At 36.3% G+C, this 17,351-nt stretch overlaps 1 protein-coding gene across 1 annotated transcript; it reads left to right on the top strand.

Moving 5' to 3' along the window:
• The first annotated feature begins 477 nt into the window (after positions 1-477).
• LOC149802196 (uncharacterized) lies at positions 478-2,398 on the top strand. The gene has a single exon (XM_089956905.1). The coding sequence runs from the start codon at positions 668-670 to the stop codon at positions 2,348-2,350; it is 1,683 nt and encodes a 560-aa protein (XP_089813031.1). The 5' UTR covers positions 478-667; the 3' UTR covers positions 2,351-2,398.
• The last annotated feature ends 14,953 nt before the right edge of the window (positions 2,399-17,351 follow it).

Consider the following 17,351-nt stretch of genomic DNA (forward strand, 5'->3'; position numbering starts at 1 on the left):
CCATTTCCTTAAAACTCGAGAAACTCGGGAAAACGAAAACTACTTCATGAAAAAGCTTGAGTACGTTACGCTTCATGTCCCAGCATGCCTCTTAAGGTTCTGCCTTGAACAAACGTATATCACTCCATCCCTTGAGCCAGCAATAGACTGGCCGTTCACACCTTTATCCTGGGCACATAGAGCATTGACACACGACACATGATATACCTATGTACAGTGAACCATGTACTACTAATTCAAGCAAGATATCGGATGCTTTTAGTGTGATAAAATGTTCAGTGAGATCATATATTCAAATGTTATTTAATAGAATCCATCTGCATGTGCACACATCCCAAGTACAGTGTGGACAATATCTTTAGCAAGAATTGATTCTACAATGTCAGACGCACAGGACAGTACAAGGAAACAGCTGTGTTGTCCCATATGTTTGGAAACGTTCAAATCTCTTAAATCCCTACCATGCATGCACACATTTTGTGAGAAGTGCATATGTAAACATGCGAGTGATCTAAGCAAGGAGGGGACACAGCCTGTCACAGTCTCATGCCCCTTGTGTAGGGGCCTTATCCCAACTCCCGCGACAAAGGAGAACCCGGATGAATGGGCCGCCCAGCTTCCTAACAATTCCGTTGTACCATCATCTTCTGCATCAAATCGGGCAGATATGGATAATCCAGTGTATTGCGAACCATGCGCAAGTCTCGAAGAATGGCACATCTCTGTGGCATTCTGTGTCACGTGTTCCGAGTATCTCTGTCAAACCTGTTACAACTATCACAAAAGATTCAAGATGAGCAAGGGTCATCAAATCACAATTCTCGCAGTGCTGGAACACCAAATTTCGAACTCAATGGAAGACGCTATGTATAAATGCCAAAAACATAACAAAAAATTAAATTATTTCTGTTCAGAACACAGGGAGCTCTGCTGCATCAAATGTGCTCTCCCGGATCATCGAAAGTGTGAAGAATTAGTGTCTGTAGAAGATCGACTCATTGATGTGACAGATGTGCAAGACAACATCAAGCAAGCACTTCAAAACTTGGATGTTCTGAGAAAGATGTTTCTTTTATTGACCAAGAACAGGGAGAAAACGCTCGAAACCATTCAACAGCAAAAGTTGGATATTATTAAGTCAATTAAGGATTGGTCTAGTTTTATAAAAGGGCAAGTGGACAAATCTGAGACCACTTTAATGCAAGAACTAGAGCAGATATGCAAAAACAAAATGATTATAATCTCTGATCAAGTTGTGGAATGTAAAAGTTCCATTGCAGCTATCGAAACTTTTCAAGCAATGCTAGTCGAATCCAAAAAGTTAGTCGAATCCAAAAAGTCCCAGGTCAGGTGCAAACTGTTTGTGACAATGACCAAAGTATCGCAACAACTTCTAAAGCACCTACAACAGTATGACATGATTGAACGTAGATCCAACGAAATCAAAATTAAATTTCAGCGGAACCAGTATCTGCAAATGGTGCAAAATGAATGCTCATTAGGTAAAGTATCAAGTAAAGTGTATAGAATCCAAAAGTTGGCACATGCCTATCAATTTGAAGGGTCCTTTATGATGCCATCACGTGTTCAACTGAATTCAGTGGTTACTTTCAATGTTGAAACCCTCGGTGACAAAAAAGAATGTAACATTACTACTGGTGTATGTCTTCCTGATAAAAGAATTGTACTGTATGATGACGGAAACTGGAAGATTAAGCTTTTTGACAAACGTTTTCACTTTTTGTCGCATTTAGATTTGTATATCAGAAGTAACATTTGCATTCTTGACCGTAGTACTGTGGTGATTGCTGCTGGGGGCAGAATACACTTTGTGTCGGTGACTGACAGCTTGCAGCAAGTAAAGGTCATAAATTACGAGCAGGCCTGCTATGGACTCGCTTCCTATCAGCAAAACCTAATTGTTTATACCGGTGCAGATAAAATACTAACGTATAATGCATCATATGAACTTACCAAAATAATTCAGGCATACGAAAGCGGCATCAGGAGGCAAATGTCCATGAGCTCAGCTGGACAAAAGATTTATGGTGCAGTCAGAGACAAAATTATTACCATAGATATGAGCGATGACACGTTGGACGAATTTGAAGTAGGTGAACTTAAAGACTTAGTAGCAATCGCTGTAGATAAGAATGGAATAATATACTGCTGTGGTCAACAGTCCAGTAATGTTGTTCTGTTTAGTCCAGAAGGGCGACAACTCGGCGTGCTATTGTCACGTGAACATGGATTAGAAAACCCCACAGGCATATGCTTGAACAACAGAACCAACAAACTTTTTGTATTTCAAAGTATGTCATCAAAGGTAAACGTTTTTACACTATTTTGATTATCCATCTTCATCCAAGCTTAAAACTTTAATCCAATTACAGATAATCCCAAGCTGAAGATGAACACTGATTACAAAAATCCTATTTATGTCTCCAGAAAGGTAATTTGTGTTTAAATGACAGGATGAAAAATCGTCTTGTTTCGTAAGTCACCGGAGATTAAGGTGTTTACACTGGTCTGGTTATCAATATATTGTATCGCTCTAGTTATTTGTGTCACTATTTCAGCAAGCTGAAAAGAATTTTATACTGAGAGGGGGACCTCGAGTGGTAGAGTAGTCTAAAGCGTTCACCGTTACGGATCACTGCCATACCACTTCTCTGCGTGGGTTCGAGTCTCGGGTTCGGCTAATGTTGGTATGTGAGAAAGCTTGCCAGTAACTTCTTGTGTGTCGGTGGTTCTTTCTGGTGTTTTCCCGGGTTCTTCCTCCACCATTTATTCTTGCCGCAATGTATAGCCTATCTTGTGCTGTAAACGAGGTTAAACCCTACAACAACAACTTTCACGTTGTTTACAATTGTAAGAATTTTAAGAGTAAACGCAATACCGATCAAAAAGATCTCTACGTTTGTAGACCTTGATATTCATAATGACGAGAGGAAAACATCTTCTATCCAACAATGTGCTGGTTAAAGGTAAATATATTTTAATTGAATGTTGATGTAAAATTATCCAGCTAAATGTGAACATACTCATTTTTTTATCCTTGTAGCATGCATTGTAATTCTAATCCCGATGTTGATTTTAAAAAATTGTTTTTACCAACCACTGTGAAGAATGTAACAAATAAAGTTTTGAAAATAGGTATTAAATCCAATCTGTATATAAACTATTCTATCCACTACTGTTCTATCTTCAATCAGTACACATACGTACATACATAAATACATGCATGCATACATACATACATACATACATGCATGCATGCATCCATACATACATGCATCCATACATACATGCATCCATACATACATACATACACACACACACACACACACACCCGTACACCAGTGTCCAACCAGACAAATGAAACCCGATTGTAATTTGAAATGTCCGTTAGAAGAAACTATCCCCAAGAAAAGTTAATTAGAATTTATCGTTTACTTCGTCAGACAAATACAACTGAGGTTATGACTATAGTAATGTGACTAATAAGGCATAATCAGCATCAGCACAGAAGCTGTAACAGTGACAAGCTTTGTGTTGATAGTAGGAATGATAATATTACTGTAATGTATATATATTAAAATTAGTATTGTAGGGTCTGTCACCTCTGTTTGGCTGTTATGATTCTGTGGTCTTAAACTAGGTAGCGAAAAGAAGTGAAAGCAACAAGTTTATTAAATTTAAAGTTAGCTAAGTTACGAAGTGAACATGTATTAAACCATTTATATATATATATATCTGCGTGTGTATGGTTATATGACGAAATTCTCATTAGATTACAAGTTATCACCCAGAAGGTACGACCCTGGGAGAATGGAGATGACCCTTGGTACACAGCAAGATGCATTTTAAAATTGGCACTTCATGCCCAGCAAATTTAGGAATTGTAATGTCGTAGTGGACCTAATTGCTTACATTATATGACCAAGGGTTTAAGTTCTGTGTGAGGGTAAACTTGAAGTGTGTGTGTGTGTGTTGAATTCAAGCACAGAATATGTAAAACGACTTTTTATTCGCTGATTGAAGATAATTCACATCCGTAAAACATAATAAACTTACTAACACCGAATCCCCCCTCCCTCCCATTTCTCTCTCTCTCTCTCTCTCAAATGAAATCGTCATGATCATTTTTCAGTGGCAGAGACTTTGCTGGCTAAAGCAATGTAAGAGTTCTAAACATCACTCGCATAATTCTTTGATTTCACTAGGATAAAAAAAAAAGGATTTTGAGTGTATATACAATATTTAAATATTTTTTAGAAAATACCCGACAATTGATACTCGGGCTAATACCGTCTGCAGCTTTCTTGAAAACAAGTCGGGGTTCAGAGCTCTCACACTTTACCAGGGAAAAAAAACGATTTTGTTCTTATTGAAAGGGAAGGTTCTCATAAAAACAGAGTACCAGTCCAAGTGCATTGGCATCCGTCAGTTGATTGACCACCATCCATGTCGATAAAATATTGATATATTAGTACATTGCGGGTCCGTCATTTAAGTTATTGTTTAAAGTATGCAGCAACAGCAAATTCTTAATTGTATTTTTATTTGTATTTTTCCCTCTTTAATCTATAGTCATTGGAAAGGAGCTGTATGTATATTCCACATTACGAAGAGAAACCTAAATCATGGGTTGAAATTATAAATAGTATTTGCTTTAAAGGAAATATGGTAATTTTAAATTTTTTTTTCTTGCATGTATCTCTCTGGCTCATTTACAGATACAATTTAGTCATATATATATCTACCTAGAGTTGTAAAATTGTACCTTTTGTAGAAACGACGCTACCGATTCGCGATAAAATTAACGAAGATGCAGAGAGAAAATGTAAACCTTTTCAGGCTGTACTGAACAGAGTTATGTCTTTGAAAAACACAGAAAGAAACAAACCACCACCATCAATAGCAATAACGTCATGAAAAAGGCAATATATTACAAAGATTGTCACAAAGACTGCATCAGAACATTTACTATATCAATTGCCAAGCACTATAATCATTTCAAATATAATAAATATTTGCCAATACAGCTCCAGTGGCCTAGTGGTTAAAGCGTCCGCCTCGGAAGCGGGAGGTTGTGGGTTCGAACCCCGGGCGAGTCATACCAAAGACTTACAAAAATGGTACTGGGTGCCCCGAGTGGCCGAGTGGTCTAAAGCGCTCTCCGTTACGGATCACTGCCATCTCACCTCTGTCTGCGTGGGTTCGAGTCTAGGATTCGACCAATGTGGGTATGTGAGAAAGCTTGCCAGTAGCTTCTCGTGGGTCGGTGGTTCTTCCCGGTGTTTTCCCGGGTTCTTCCTCCACCATTAATACTGGCCGCCATACATAGCCTATCGTTTGCTGAAAAATGGCGTTAAACCCCACAACAACAACAACAACAAAAATGGTACTAACAGATGCCTCGCTTGGCGCTCAGCATTAAGAGGTTAGTGTTAGGACTGGTCGGTCTGGTGTCAGGATAATGTGACTGCGTGGGACATCATGCGCGGCATGATGCCTCATTGCTAGACATCAATATAAACTGACACATTGCATACATCGTAGCTATATGACTGAAAAAATGTCAAAGCTACGTTAAAAATCATAATCACACACACACACACACACACACACTATTTGCCACATTGGAACAAAATGCTTTTAAAATGTATTAAAAATGATTTACTTATCTGCAAGTAAAATATTATGAAATCTTACCTTTCTTACATGAATGCTCGTGTGTTTCACTGACCTTATGGTCATGTACAACTGTCACTTTTTGTTTTGAGAGGTGTAGACAAGTCTGACAGATCTAATGAGATATGCCTGTGCTTTGTGTTAAAAATAATATAAACGCATGACGTACGATGTTTCATTCATTTGTCAATTGGTTGAAAGCTTAGAATAATTGTACCGTATGTTGGAGAGTCAGACGAACGGTATAGCACACAATGACACGCTCACGTTGCGCCTCTGTTGTTCTGGATTCAGTGCCCGACGCGGTCACGTTTCTTGAAATCGATTGTTTGAACTAAATTATCTCGTTTCAATTGCATTTAACGACCCATTACAAAGTGATCGATATAGACGGTGGAGAGAGTTTTATATGACACAAAAACTTCTATATAAATGAAATAAGGTTTAAGTTACAAACAAATTTTGTTCTAAACTTCATTGTTTATAACAACAAAATTTCTGCATTTTTAAGCTATATAAAAAAGAAGCAGTGTGCCTGACTCATATTATTGGCTTAAAATATTAATTTATTTATGTTTTTATTTTATTTTATTTTATTTTATTTTATTTTATTTTATTTTAATAACCAACCTAATGATGTCAATAGGGTATGCCTTGCATCTTGATTGATACCATGCCATTTAAAGTCAGGAGGCAAAAACACAGAGTCATCAAGACCAGAGTATTCTGTGAAACAAGATAACTAAAATTATTGATAATGTAAGGTCATCGTCCTTCAAATTAGACGAAAGCAACGACAGAGCAACATGCATTAACTTTCGATGTATATAATCTCGTCGACTTTTACTTTGCGCGTTGACATCGGCTGAGTTCTGCTGTTGTAGAAGTACGTGCTGGTAATACTAGATATTGAAATTATAAACGTATTTCATTGTGGATATTTTTTGTCAATCATTTATTTAATATTACAAGTGTAATATTAGGAACTTCATATTATAGTGTACATGTTGAAATATCTACTTACCCAGAAATGACTCTCTATCATTGGCATTATATGCCATGGATTTTACTTTCCGTTCAAATCCAAGAAGTTTTTGTTTTTTTGCATCTACACCAATGTCAGTGCTCCTGTATTAAAAAAATAATTAACTAACCGTTTTACACCTATTGACGTAATTAGTTTTGTAACCTATTGTACTGTATTCACAGTAAATGAATCTTTTCTATGTAAAGTACTTACAATTTAAACGTTAGCTTTAAGTTTTGAAACTGGTTTTACACTTTATACTTATAAAGGAATGTGAATGTAAAGATACGGTAGTATTAAACTTGTGCTCCTATATCAAAGCAAGCTAGGAAGAAGGGGGAAACTAAAGCTGGTACAAGAATACAGAGTATAACGCACGATAATGAGTAATGCAAGTTCAGACGAAAATCCGAAATAATATTGTATTAAAGTCTATTCGTTTTAAGGACAGTCACTGGAAAGTCCATACAATAGACTAGATTTTACTGAATCTTAATCGAACTTCTGTAAATAAACGCTTAAGAAATTAAATTATGTAAATTTCCTTGAAAGCATGACGAAATTTAGCATCTTAAAACACTATTCAGAATAAATTGAATCGTCTTTGATAAAATATCGTTATTTATTACTTAAATTTGTTTGTAGTGTGGTGAATATTCATCTGTTGAACTTGAAAAGTGCTTCAGTTGCATCATGTGCATTGACCCCAAGGACTCGCACCAAAGCATCTAAATATGGATTTCTGTAATAATAATAATGGAAAAATGTCTAGCATTAAATTACATTGATTTATTTCTTTTCAATCCTTGTAGTAAAGAAATTAAAAATACGGTTAAGAAATGCTCTCGTTTCATTAGGTCCTTAAAAAATAAAGTTGTTCAACTGAAATTATAAACTAAATTACAGTAACCAAGGTTTAATGGGAGTGTTACAGTTTAATCCATATATACACTTGCAATGCAAATTGCTATAAATAGCTTAAAGTGTTCACATCAGAGCACAAAACGTCTTGTAGCAATAGTATACATACAGGGCAGGAGTTCACAGTGACCCAGTTTTGATGTGTTCAGTGCTTTCATTCTAGCATACGAATTTGTTAGGAATAGTTTAGAAGAAGTTTCATTAAATAATGAAAAGTATATCAAGGTTACTCAGATGTTTTGCTCTAAAGAAATGTTTATACAGGATACATGCAAATTATATGTGACATGACTATGTACAGTAATATCGATGTTGCAGCCCGGACAGAGATGGTGGACATGATGACAAGCAAGTTTGAATAAATCCTGAAAAAGTTATATAAATATCTGACCAATCAGTCCTAGAAATCTGGTCAATGAGACCAATTGTCTTGCCAAATAAATATTAATCCCAACATTAAAACAAAGTGATATTTTTCTGTCAATAGGTATAGTGCTGAAGCTGATACAAACTGGCCCAGAAGCTGATACAAACTGGCCCAGAAGCTGATACAAACTGGCCCAGAAGCTGATACAAACTGGCCCAGAAGCTGATACAAACTGGCCCAGAAGCTGATACAAACTGGCCCAGAAGCTGATACAAACTGGCCCAGAAGCTGATACAAACTGGCCCAGAAGCTGATACAAACTGGCCCAGAAGCTGATACAAACTGGCCCAGAAGCTGATACAAACTGGCCCAGAAGCTGATACAAACTGGCCCAGAAGCTGATACAAACTGGCCCAGAAGGATGAAGATAAATTGTAAGCACTAGTCAGTCCTGGAAACCTTTTCGTGCGCGATACAAGTACATACTAATCATTTATCCTCATGGCAGGTGACATTTCGAAAAAACGAAATTCGACATATAGAAGAAAATCATTACATAATACACAACTGTTTGACTCCATTCACAGTTTAGAAGAAAACATTTTAGGCGCAAGTTTCAAGCCAATAAGTGATGCAGTAGGAGTTATTGCTCAGACAAGGTAAATGCAATATTATATATATATATATATATATATATATATATATATATATATATATATATATATATATATATATATATATATATATATATATATATATATATATATATATCTCAGTTAGAGTAAAGATTAAGAAATGTCCACGGACAAAACATCAACAACTTCAAATGAAAGAAGATAAATATGCGCGAAAAAATATCTTTTTAGACAAGATAAAATTACTCGGCTAACCGCAATGGTGGAATGTCACTCTGCAGTTAGACATCATCGTGCTCAGATTCCATGCCATTGACAAAGTGGTTGGCGGCTTCCTTTGCCTTGACCCTAAGGACTGTTTTAAGATCTCATTGGGTCCTGTTTGGGACTCTATGGGACTCTAGGGGGATTAAAGCGTTTTTATACATCTGTAACAAAAATAAAGAAATGAAATTGTTTTAAACTCATAAAGAGTCACCATAATGTCCGTTAATCTAATGATTGTATGAGCTAATGCAACGACGACGAATAGGTTACAAATACAAGAAAACATTTTTGTGCCTACCTGTAGAATTATGAGATCACATCTCATCATCGTCGTCGTTGTTGTCATCGTCAGTATTATTAATAATAATTTTATTATTATTATTATTATTATTATTATTATTACTATTGGCCCCGAGTGGTCGAATGGTCTAAAGCGCTCACCGTTCCAGATCACTGCCATCTCACCTCTGCCTGCGTGGGTTCAGATCTCAGGATCGGCTAAAGGGGTTTTTCCTCCACCAGTTATACCAGCCACTATGTATAGCCTATCATGTGCTGAAAAATGGCGTTGAGCCCTACAACAACATTATTATTGATGTTCTTTTTTTATAAAATAAACTTCCGATCATTCCAATAAGGTAAGAATGCATACACGTGATGAAAAATATTTCTACAGGAGAAATATTCCTTTGTATGCAACATATATATATATATATATATATATATATATATATATATATATATATATATATATATATATATATATATATATATATATATATATATATATATATATATATAGTATGTACGCTGTATCAGTGATATACCACGAGATGTATAAATTTTTCATTAAAAGGAAACGAGGCTTGCCCGAGTTTCCTTTTAATGAAAAATGTATACAACGAGTGGTATATCATTGATACAGCGTACATACTATACATATATTTTATTTATACCCAGGGCCGGTGTAGTGTTAAATTTTGACCCTCGTTGAATTCTGGCCCTACGGGTCTGCTTTTAACGTTGAAAGTTGACCCAGGGTCAGTTCTTAACGTTGAATTTTGATTTTCACAGTCGTTGAAAACTGATCGCAGCGTTGAATTTTGATCAGATTTCCGGGTCATTTTTTAACGGATAATTGTTTTAAGTTATGCATACATGGGCTTGTGAATCGTCAATAAGGAAATGCTTAGTATGTATAAAATCAACAAAATCAATGTAATGCAGTACATGTAGTAATGAAATTATGAATATAGTTATCTTCTATATTTGAAATGAATGTAATCTAATTTTGTTTGTACTTCGCCTGCTGCGTTCCATCAAACAATCAATGACCCTCTTCGAGCCTTAACCAAACAAAATCAACCATGGGAATGGAGTGAAAAACGATAAAGCGTTTGAAAAACTCAAACAGAATTTAATAAAATAACGCAATAATAGCGTAATTCGATCCTAATAAGGAAACGCAATTACTTGTACATGCAACTCCTGTCGGTCTAGGCACATTATTAACTAATAATGGAAAGATTATGGCTTACGTCTGTAGAACACTTTCAGATGTAGACCAACATTTAAAGAAAGACGTCAGAGTAGTATAGTGGGACGATAGGGCGATAATGGGAATTAGTATTACAAACCACCCTGGGACGATATGGCGACAAGATTTATAGCGACAATGGGAATTAGCATTACAAACCACCCTGGGACGATATGGCGACAAGAGTTATAGCGACAATGGGAATTACCATTACAAGGTCCCGTGGGACGATACAGCGACAAGTACTTTGAAGTACAACCTGGGCCTGTATAGCGTCAAGGGAAAATTAACATAGGAATATATCATGGGCCTGCCTGATGTCAAGGGGAAATAAACATGGGAATATATCGTGGATTATAAACACTGATACGACATTTAAAAAATAATTTTTTTGGAGGGTTAGGCATGAAAGTCATTTGGTTCTTCTGCTTTTTCTTCTTCTACTTTCTCCATTTCTTTATCCATCTCCTAAATGTTCCCAATATTCCTTTCTTTTTGTGTTCCGACTCAAGAATCCGGTCTGGATGACCTATCGCTCTACATTTCTCTTGGACATTCATCCAGTTTTTATTCATTCTCTCAAATGCTTCTTTTTTCTTTCTGTTCTCTTGTTCTTTCCTATCTTTTGCCCATGTGTCTTTAACGTTCTTGACTTCTTCTTCCAAGACCCTTTTAATAATTTCTTCTGCTTTATGGACTTGGTCCCGTCCCCTTTTGACAAAAGCCCACTATGTCAACTTGAAGATATCATCAAAAAAACACCTGACTTTGATAACAATTTCAAGAGACTGCTTCAATGTTCCGACTCTTACATATTCAGGCGAGATGAAACCTCTCAACTTCTTTACATCTTCTTCTATCATCCCTTCAATGTTCTCCCTGGCTATTTTCAGATTGTTCGCAAATTCCAAGCTGCCTGGGAACTTCCATTCTCTTTCAAGTCTTTCCACTACATACTCCGGATCTATCATCCAATGCCAACTCTCCTTCAACTGGTTAAACAAGTCAGATACTGCTACCATCTTCTTTTCGCTTATTCCGTAGAATGGCGCGAATGACGGGCCCTTTTACATTTATATCTAAAGCACGGACGTGAAGGAAAACATCCCCTACTTTTGTCTTCTCATATTATCTACTATTCACACAAAGGTAATGAGACAAAAAAACTAACCACATTATATACTATCCACACACGCAGAGATGCCAAATCAAACCCCAAAATCTACCATACACACACGCCAAGAAGCAGAAGCAAACCCACCATTTACTATCCACACACGCAGAGATGCCAAATCAAACCCCAAAATTTACCATTCACACACGGGAGAAGCTAACAACATAACCACAATCTACTATCCACACACGCTGAGAAGCAGAAACATAACCATAATATACTGTCCACACACGCTGAGAAGCCAAATCAAACCCAAAATGTACCATTCACACACGTCAAGAAGCAGAAACAAACACACCATTTACTATCCATACACACACAGATGCCAAATTGAACACAAATTCTACTATCCACACACGCGGAGAAGTCAAATCAAACCCAAACTATACTATCCACACACGGGGAGAAGCCAAATTAAACCCTAACTATACTATTCACAAACACCGGGAAGCAAAAACAAAACCCAATTATACTATTAACACAAAAGGAAAGTTAAACAACCACACACTCTACTATCCACACAAACCTACGTGAGCGCTTACAAACCCCAATAATCTACTATCCACACACGGAGAAGCAGAAACATAACCATTGTATACTATCCACACACGCTGAGAAGCCAAAACATAACCACAATCTACTATCCACACACGAGAAGAAGGCAAATCAAACCCAAAATTTACCATTCACACACGTTAAGAAGCAGAAACAAACCCACCATTTACTATCCACACACGCAGAGATGCCAAATCAAACCATACAATCTACCATCCACACATGCCAAGAAGCAGAAACAAACCCACCATTTACTACCCACACACGCAGAGATGCCAAATCAAACCCCAAAATCTAGCATCCACACACGGGAGAAGCTAAAAACATAACCACAATCTACTATCCACCCACGGAAAAGCAGAAACATAACTATAATATACTATCCATACACGTGAAGGTTTAAAAATCCATACTCTTTACTATCTACACAAACGTACTTCATCGCTTACAAAACCCAATAATCTATCATCCACTCAAACGTACGTGAGCGCTTACAAACACATAAACACACACACACACACACACACACAATTACACCATGAAAGGAGGGAGTGTTTATATAAACACTACTCCACATTCTCACATTGGCAAATTGAATAGTGTTTCTTTTCTAGAGTTTTTGGTTAGCCCTGAAAAGGGCTGTGTTTTGGAACTCACATACACCTGTTAGTGATGACACCTTCCAGGTCTTGCTCCACAAACACATCTTCTGCTCCAGTAATTATCCCAGTTGACTGTAGTAGATGGGAGTGCAGAGGCTTGATGATTAGCCTCAGCACCCCAATCTTCTGTCTCTGGGATAATATAAACTTCCCTCTCTCTTCTTCTATGTCGCAGTCTAGGATGTTGTGGCCTCCTTATTTCTTCTTCCCAGCTTTTAGTTGGGCGAACCACAGGTAACTGTACTACTGGTGGAAGAGTCTGTGGCTGTGGTTGAGATTATGCTCAGAGAGCCGATTCCAGTCTTGTCGGTTCATGCTAAATGTGATATTTTGTGATCAAAGGTCCAATAGACTGTATATTTGGTTTCCGCTCCATATCACCCTTACATGCTGAGGGATTTTGAACAAATAATACATAATACTAGTTTAAATGTAGCAAAAACTTAAGAGATTTTGCTTGCTTTTTGGAAACTTGATTGCTCCCAACTATTCAATTGTATTCGTCAGAATTTAAAAGATTAATGGAATGTTCGCTACCCAAGCACAATGTAATTTAATTCCAAGTGAAGGAAGCCATTTTTGGAGATCTTTTAATACAGGTAAATCGTGCTAAATTAGCGATATTTTACGGCCGCGGGTTTTAAGTTTTTCTTGTAATAAAATTAAGCAATGTATTTTTAAAATTTAAATATATATATTGTTTACATTTGGTATAAACGTAAACATTGTCAATTGATCTCTGCTTCTCTGTATTGTCGGCCGATAGTTGCATGATAACCGTTATAAACATTGGTGTATTTATAGAGAGATAAGTTATACCCATGTATATTGATAACAGTTGAAATGATTCGCATTAAAATGCGTGCCATTGTAAGCTTTTTAAATTCTTGTCTATCAAGAAAGGGTCATTGGTTCTATTCCCAATCGATATGATTTTTTAAAATATATATATAATGCATAATACATGCCGATGCATATCTGAGATTTTTATTTGATGTAATATCATAACAAAACAGTTAGCATTATCGATTTTAAGAGCACCGGTGTGCAATTTTAAGATCGTATCAAAATGTCTTAAATGCACGTATATATAAACCGCAAGCGAAGGCGCGGTCACTTCAGAAACATACACGGCATATTAGGTCTAACAAGAGTTACATCGCCACGCCTTTTTTGTCGTATCGCTTGAATATTATTTTGTAATTTAAAATGCAGAATGTTTATGAAAATAAAATAATATGCATTTCCCAAAAATAATTTCAAAAATACATTATAAACTAGAAAACGTTAGAACAAATTGCATATCAATACTTCAAAATTGAATTTGAAATAAATTAATAAAAGAGTGCCCTCACTGGGATTCGAACGCTTATACACATACTAAACATATATATATATATATATATATATATATATATATATATATATATATATATATATATATATATATATATATATATATATATATATATGGTTTTCTTAAATAATACGCTGAACCGCCTAGGCAATTGATCCATCACAAACTTTAAACTGAACGTTAATTCTTATATATATTATATAACCTGCATTTTCATTTAATAAAATCCTAATTTTACCCGATCTACCTACAGTAACAAATAGACAAAGTCGTTCATTAGTATGCATCTTTAAACCGACTGTAGAAGGTTTATTCAGTATTCACGGGTTCTTATTTACTGTTATAATTATCCTCAGGGACGTAGCTAGTATATGATTTATGATTAGGCATATTGAACGGCGAAGCCTCGAACTGCTGGAAGAGTGGGGTGTGTGTGGGTACGGGGCAACATTGTTACAATCTAGAGGCTCTGAGATAGCATTTCATGCATCTTGTTGAGACTTTCTGAACCTTGGTACTGTTTAATACTGTAAAAGTAAAAAGAAAACATCAAATTCTTATGAACAGACTCAATAAAATCGAGTTTGCTACTATCTTGTTCGTGTTTTTGCTTCTAATGAATCCTCTTTTCCGTATGTATTGTATTACATAAATATAGATTTCATATCGATTTCGTGAGTGAAACTTAAACCATTGAAAAAAATCGTCATAATTCTGTGTAGGCAGCTGCCTTGTAGGCAGCTACTCTCCTGATCATCGCTAATATACTGTTCAGTTGTTTACCTGCCCTGTTGAACCTTGCGACTTTACCGAAGTGAAACATAGTCATTCATTTATCAGTTTGTCTAATTTGTCCAAAGCAAAGTTCAGCTATTTTGAAAATGTTCCGCATTTTGGGACATTTAAAAAAAAAAGTATAACGGAGAGAATTACGATAGTGACATTTTAAAAAAAAAGTATAACGGAGAGAATTACGATAGTGACAGATTAACAACATTCTATTGTACACAATTGTTTCCTTAAAAGAAAAAACAAATTAAGAAAGACACAGCTCAGTGAGTAATAAGTTGATTTCACTTTAGAAGTGGTTCAAAAATCAACGTTAAGTTTTGATAACAGAACATTTTACCCTAAGGTCATAATTTCACCTGAAAGGGTCGTTATTTAACAAGACATTAAAAAAGGGTCAGTTTTTAACGTGAAATTTTGATCACGTTGAAAAATTACCGACCGGGTCAGAATTCAACGAGGGTCAAAATGTTATACTGCATGTGGGTCGTTATTTAACAGGACATTTAAAAAGGGTCAGATTTTAACGTTAAATTTTGATCACGGTCGTTGAAAAATGACCCGGCGGGTCAGAATTCAACGAGGGTCAGAATTTAACACTACACCGGCGCCAGACCCGGCCAGACTATCTGGCGCCCTAGGCAGGGTTAGATTCTGGCGCCCCCCCCCCCCCCCATATCAATTTCCAAATTTATAAACAATAAAAAAAAAATGCGCCCCCTGAAATCAGCGCCCTAGGCGGCTGCCTAGTTTGCCTATATGGTAGCGTCGGCTCTGTTTATACATCAAAGTTTTCATTTTATAAGGGAGATAAAACTGACGTCCACAAACAGTGCACTTTAGGGGAGTGAACTCTTCACAACCCCTTGCATATATGTACGCTCAAAAAGAAGTTCTGTAGTGATTCATAATTTCCTGTCCAGTTCATTCATATTAATTCCTGTATGTTTCCATTAGCAATATTAAATGAAATGAAAACACAAGGCTGATAGTTAACATTCAAAATATTTTTTATAATATGCATGCAAACATTGAATTTGCAGCGTTCGTTGTCATGAACAGTAACAGGGCGGCCATTTGTATCTATAGCAAAAGTACGATTCAAGCCAAAAACATCAAAGCAGTGAAGGAACAATAGGTAATTAAACAATTTAACCTTAACCACATTTCATTGATATCGTTTATGTCCATATTTCGCTATTCCTACTGACTGTCAGTGTCACTTTCAATAATTCTCCTAGAATGGGTTGCTGATAATCTGATTCTGCTGAATATTACACGTTTGGAAACTTGATATACTACAGTCTGTTGCTGTGCAGTTAGAAATTTCTTTGTTGTGGGGGTGGGGGTTGACAGCATCATTACTTGGGTGGCCGGTGTTGCTCACAGGTGTTCGACGCGAGCATGATGTTAAGAAAAAAAAATCTAAAGGAAAAAAATCATACAGAGTGACAAAAATACCTTAGATTACCCCCATGACCCGTTTTAACATAGGACCTTCTCTATCATAATATATAAGAGAGAAGGTACGGAACTTCCAAATACTTCGCTCCACCCATGACCCCCGATTTCCTTCTGCTATTTCCGTCTTTAAAGGCACACGGCCATACTGTATGGCTTGTTTTACTTCTGATATATTTTTCTATCCATCAAGCCATCATTGACTTTTCTGCGTTGTACCAAACTGAAGTTACGGGCTCCGAAACGTGCGATTTTCGCGAAGTTTTTCATTCTGGACACTTCCGTGCTCCCATGATAATAAGTATAACCTTTTGAGCCAATCATATTTCGGCGTTGACGCGTGTGCCGTATAGTTTACATATTTTGAAAATAGAGTCGGATGTATACCATGTATGTGCAGTGAACAAGACAATGTCTAATTCTTGCATGGAACAGGATTCCTAAAGTTGGATCGAGTTAATGCTAAGTAAAAAAAAAAATTACTTTTGCATCTACCGCTGTTCTGTAATTCAAGAAGGGATGCACCATAGAGTTGAAAACATTGTCCATATGGCTCTTGTCACCGGTTTTTACCCTGACTATTACTCACTCTCTTAAGGATTTAAGGTAGATTCCATTTCTAACCGACACTTGTCGTTTTGGACCTCGTCAAGGAGTGAACGTTCTCCATTGTGCTCTCCAGCCATAGGGGTAAGTGTTAAATTCATATTTTATTTGATATGTGAAGCTTATTCAGGTTTTAATGTCATATCGTGTAATGATGCATTTATTACAACGCAGATTTGAAACGTTGTGAACTTTGAATTACAAGTTGCTATTAGAGTTTAATTTATTAGCATATATCTAAATAATTTTTTTCATAACCCATTATTATGACCAGTTTGGTTTTATTGTAGCTGTTG

This window comes from Sinohyriopsis cumingii, chromosome 4 (assembly GCF_028554795.1).
Source record: "Sinohyriopsis cumingii isolate HCF-2022 chromosome 4, ASM2855479v2, whole genome shotgun sequence".
NCBI classification, from domain to species: Eukaryota; Metazoa; Mollusca; class Bivalvia; order Unionida; family Unionidae; genus Sinohyriopsis; species Sinohyriopsis cumingii.

Excerpts from the sequence above, each read along its gene's own strand:
- LOC149802196 (XM_089956905.1), top strand. The coding sequence starts at position 668 with ATGGATAATCCAGTGTATTGCGAACCATGCGCAAGTCTCGAAGAATGG.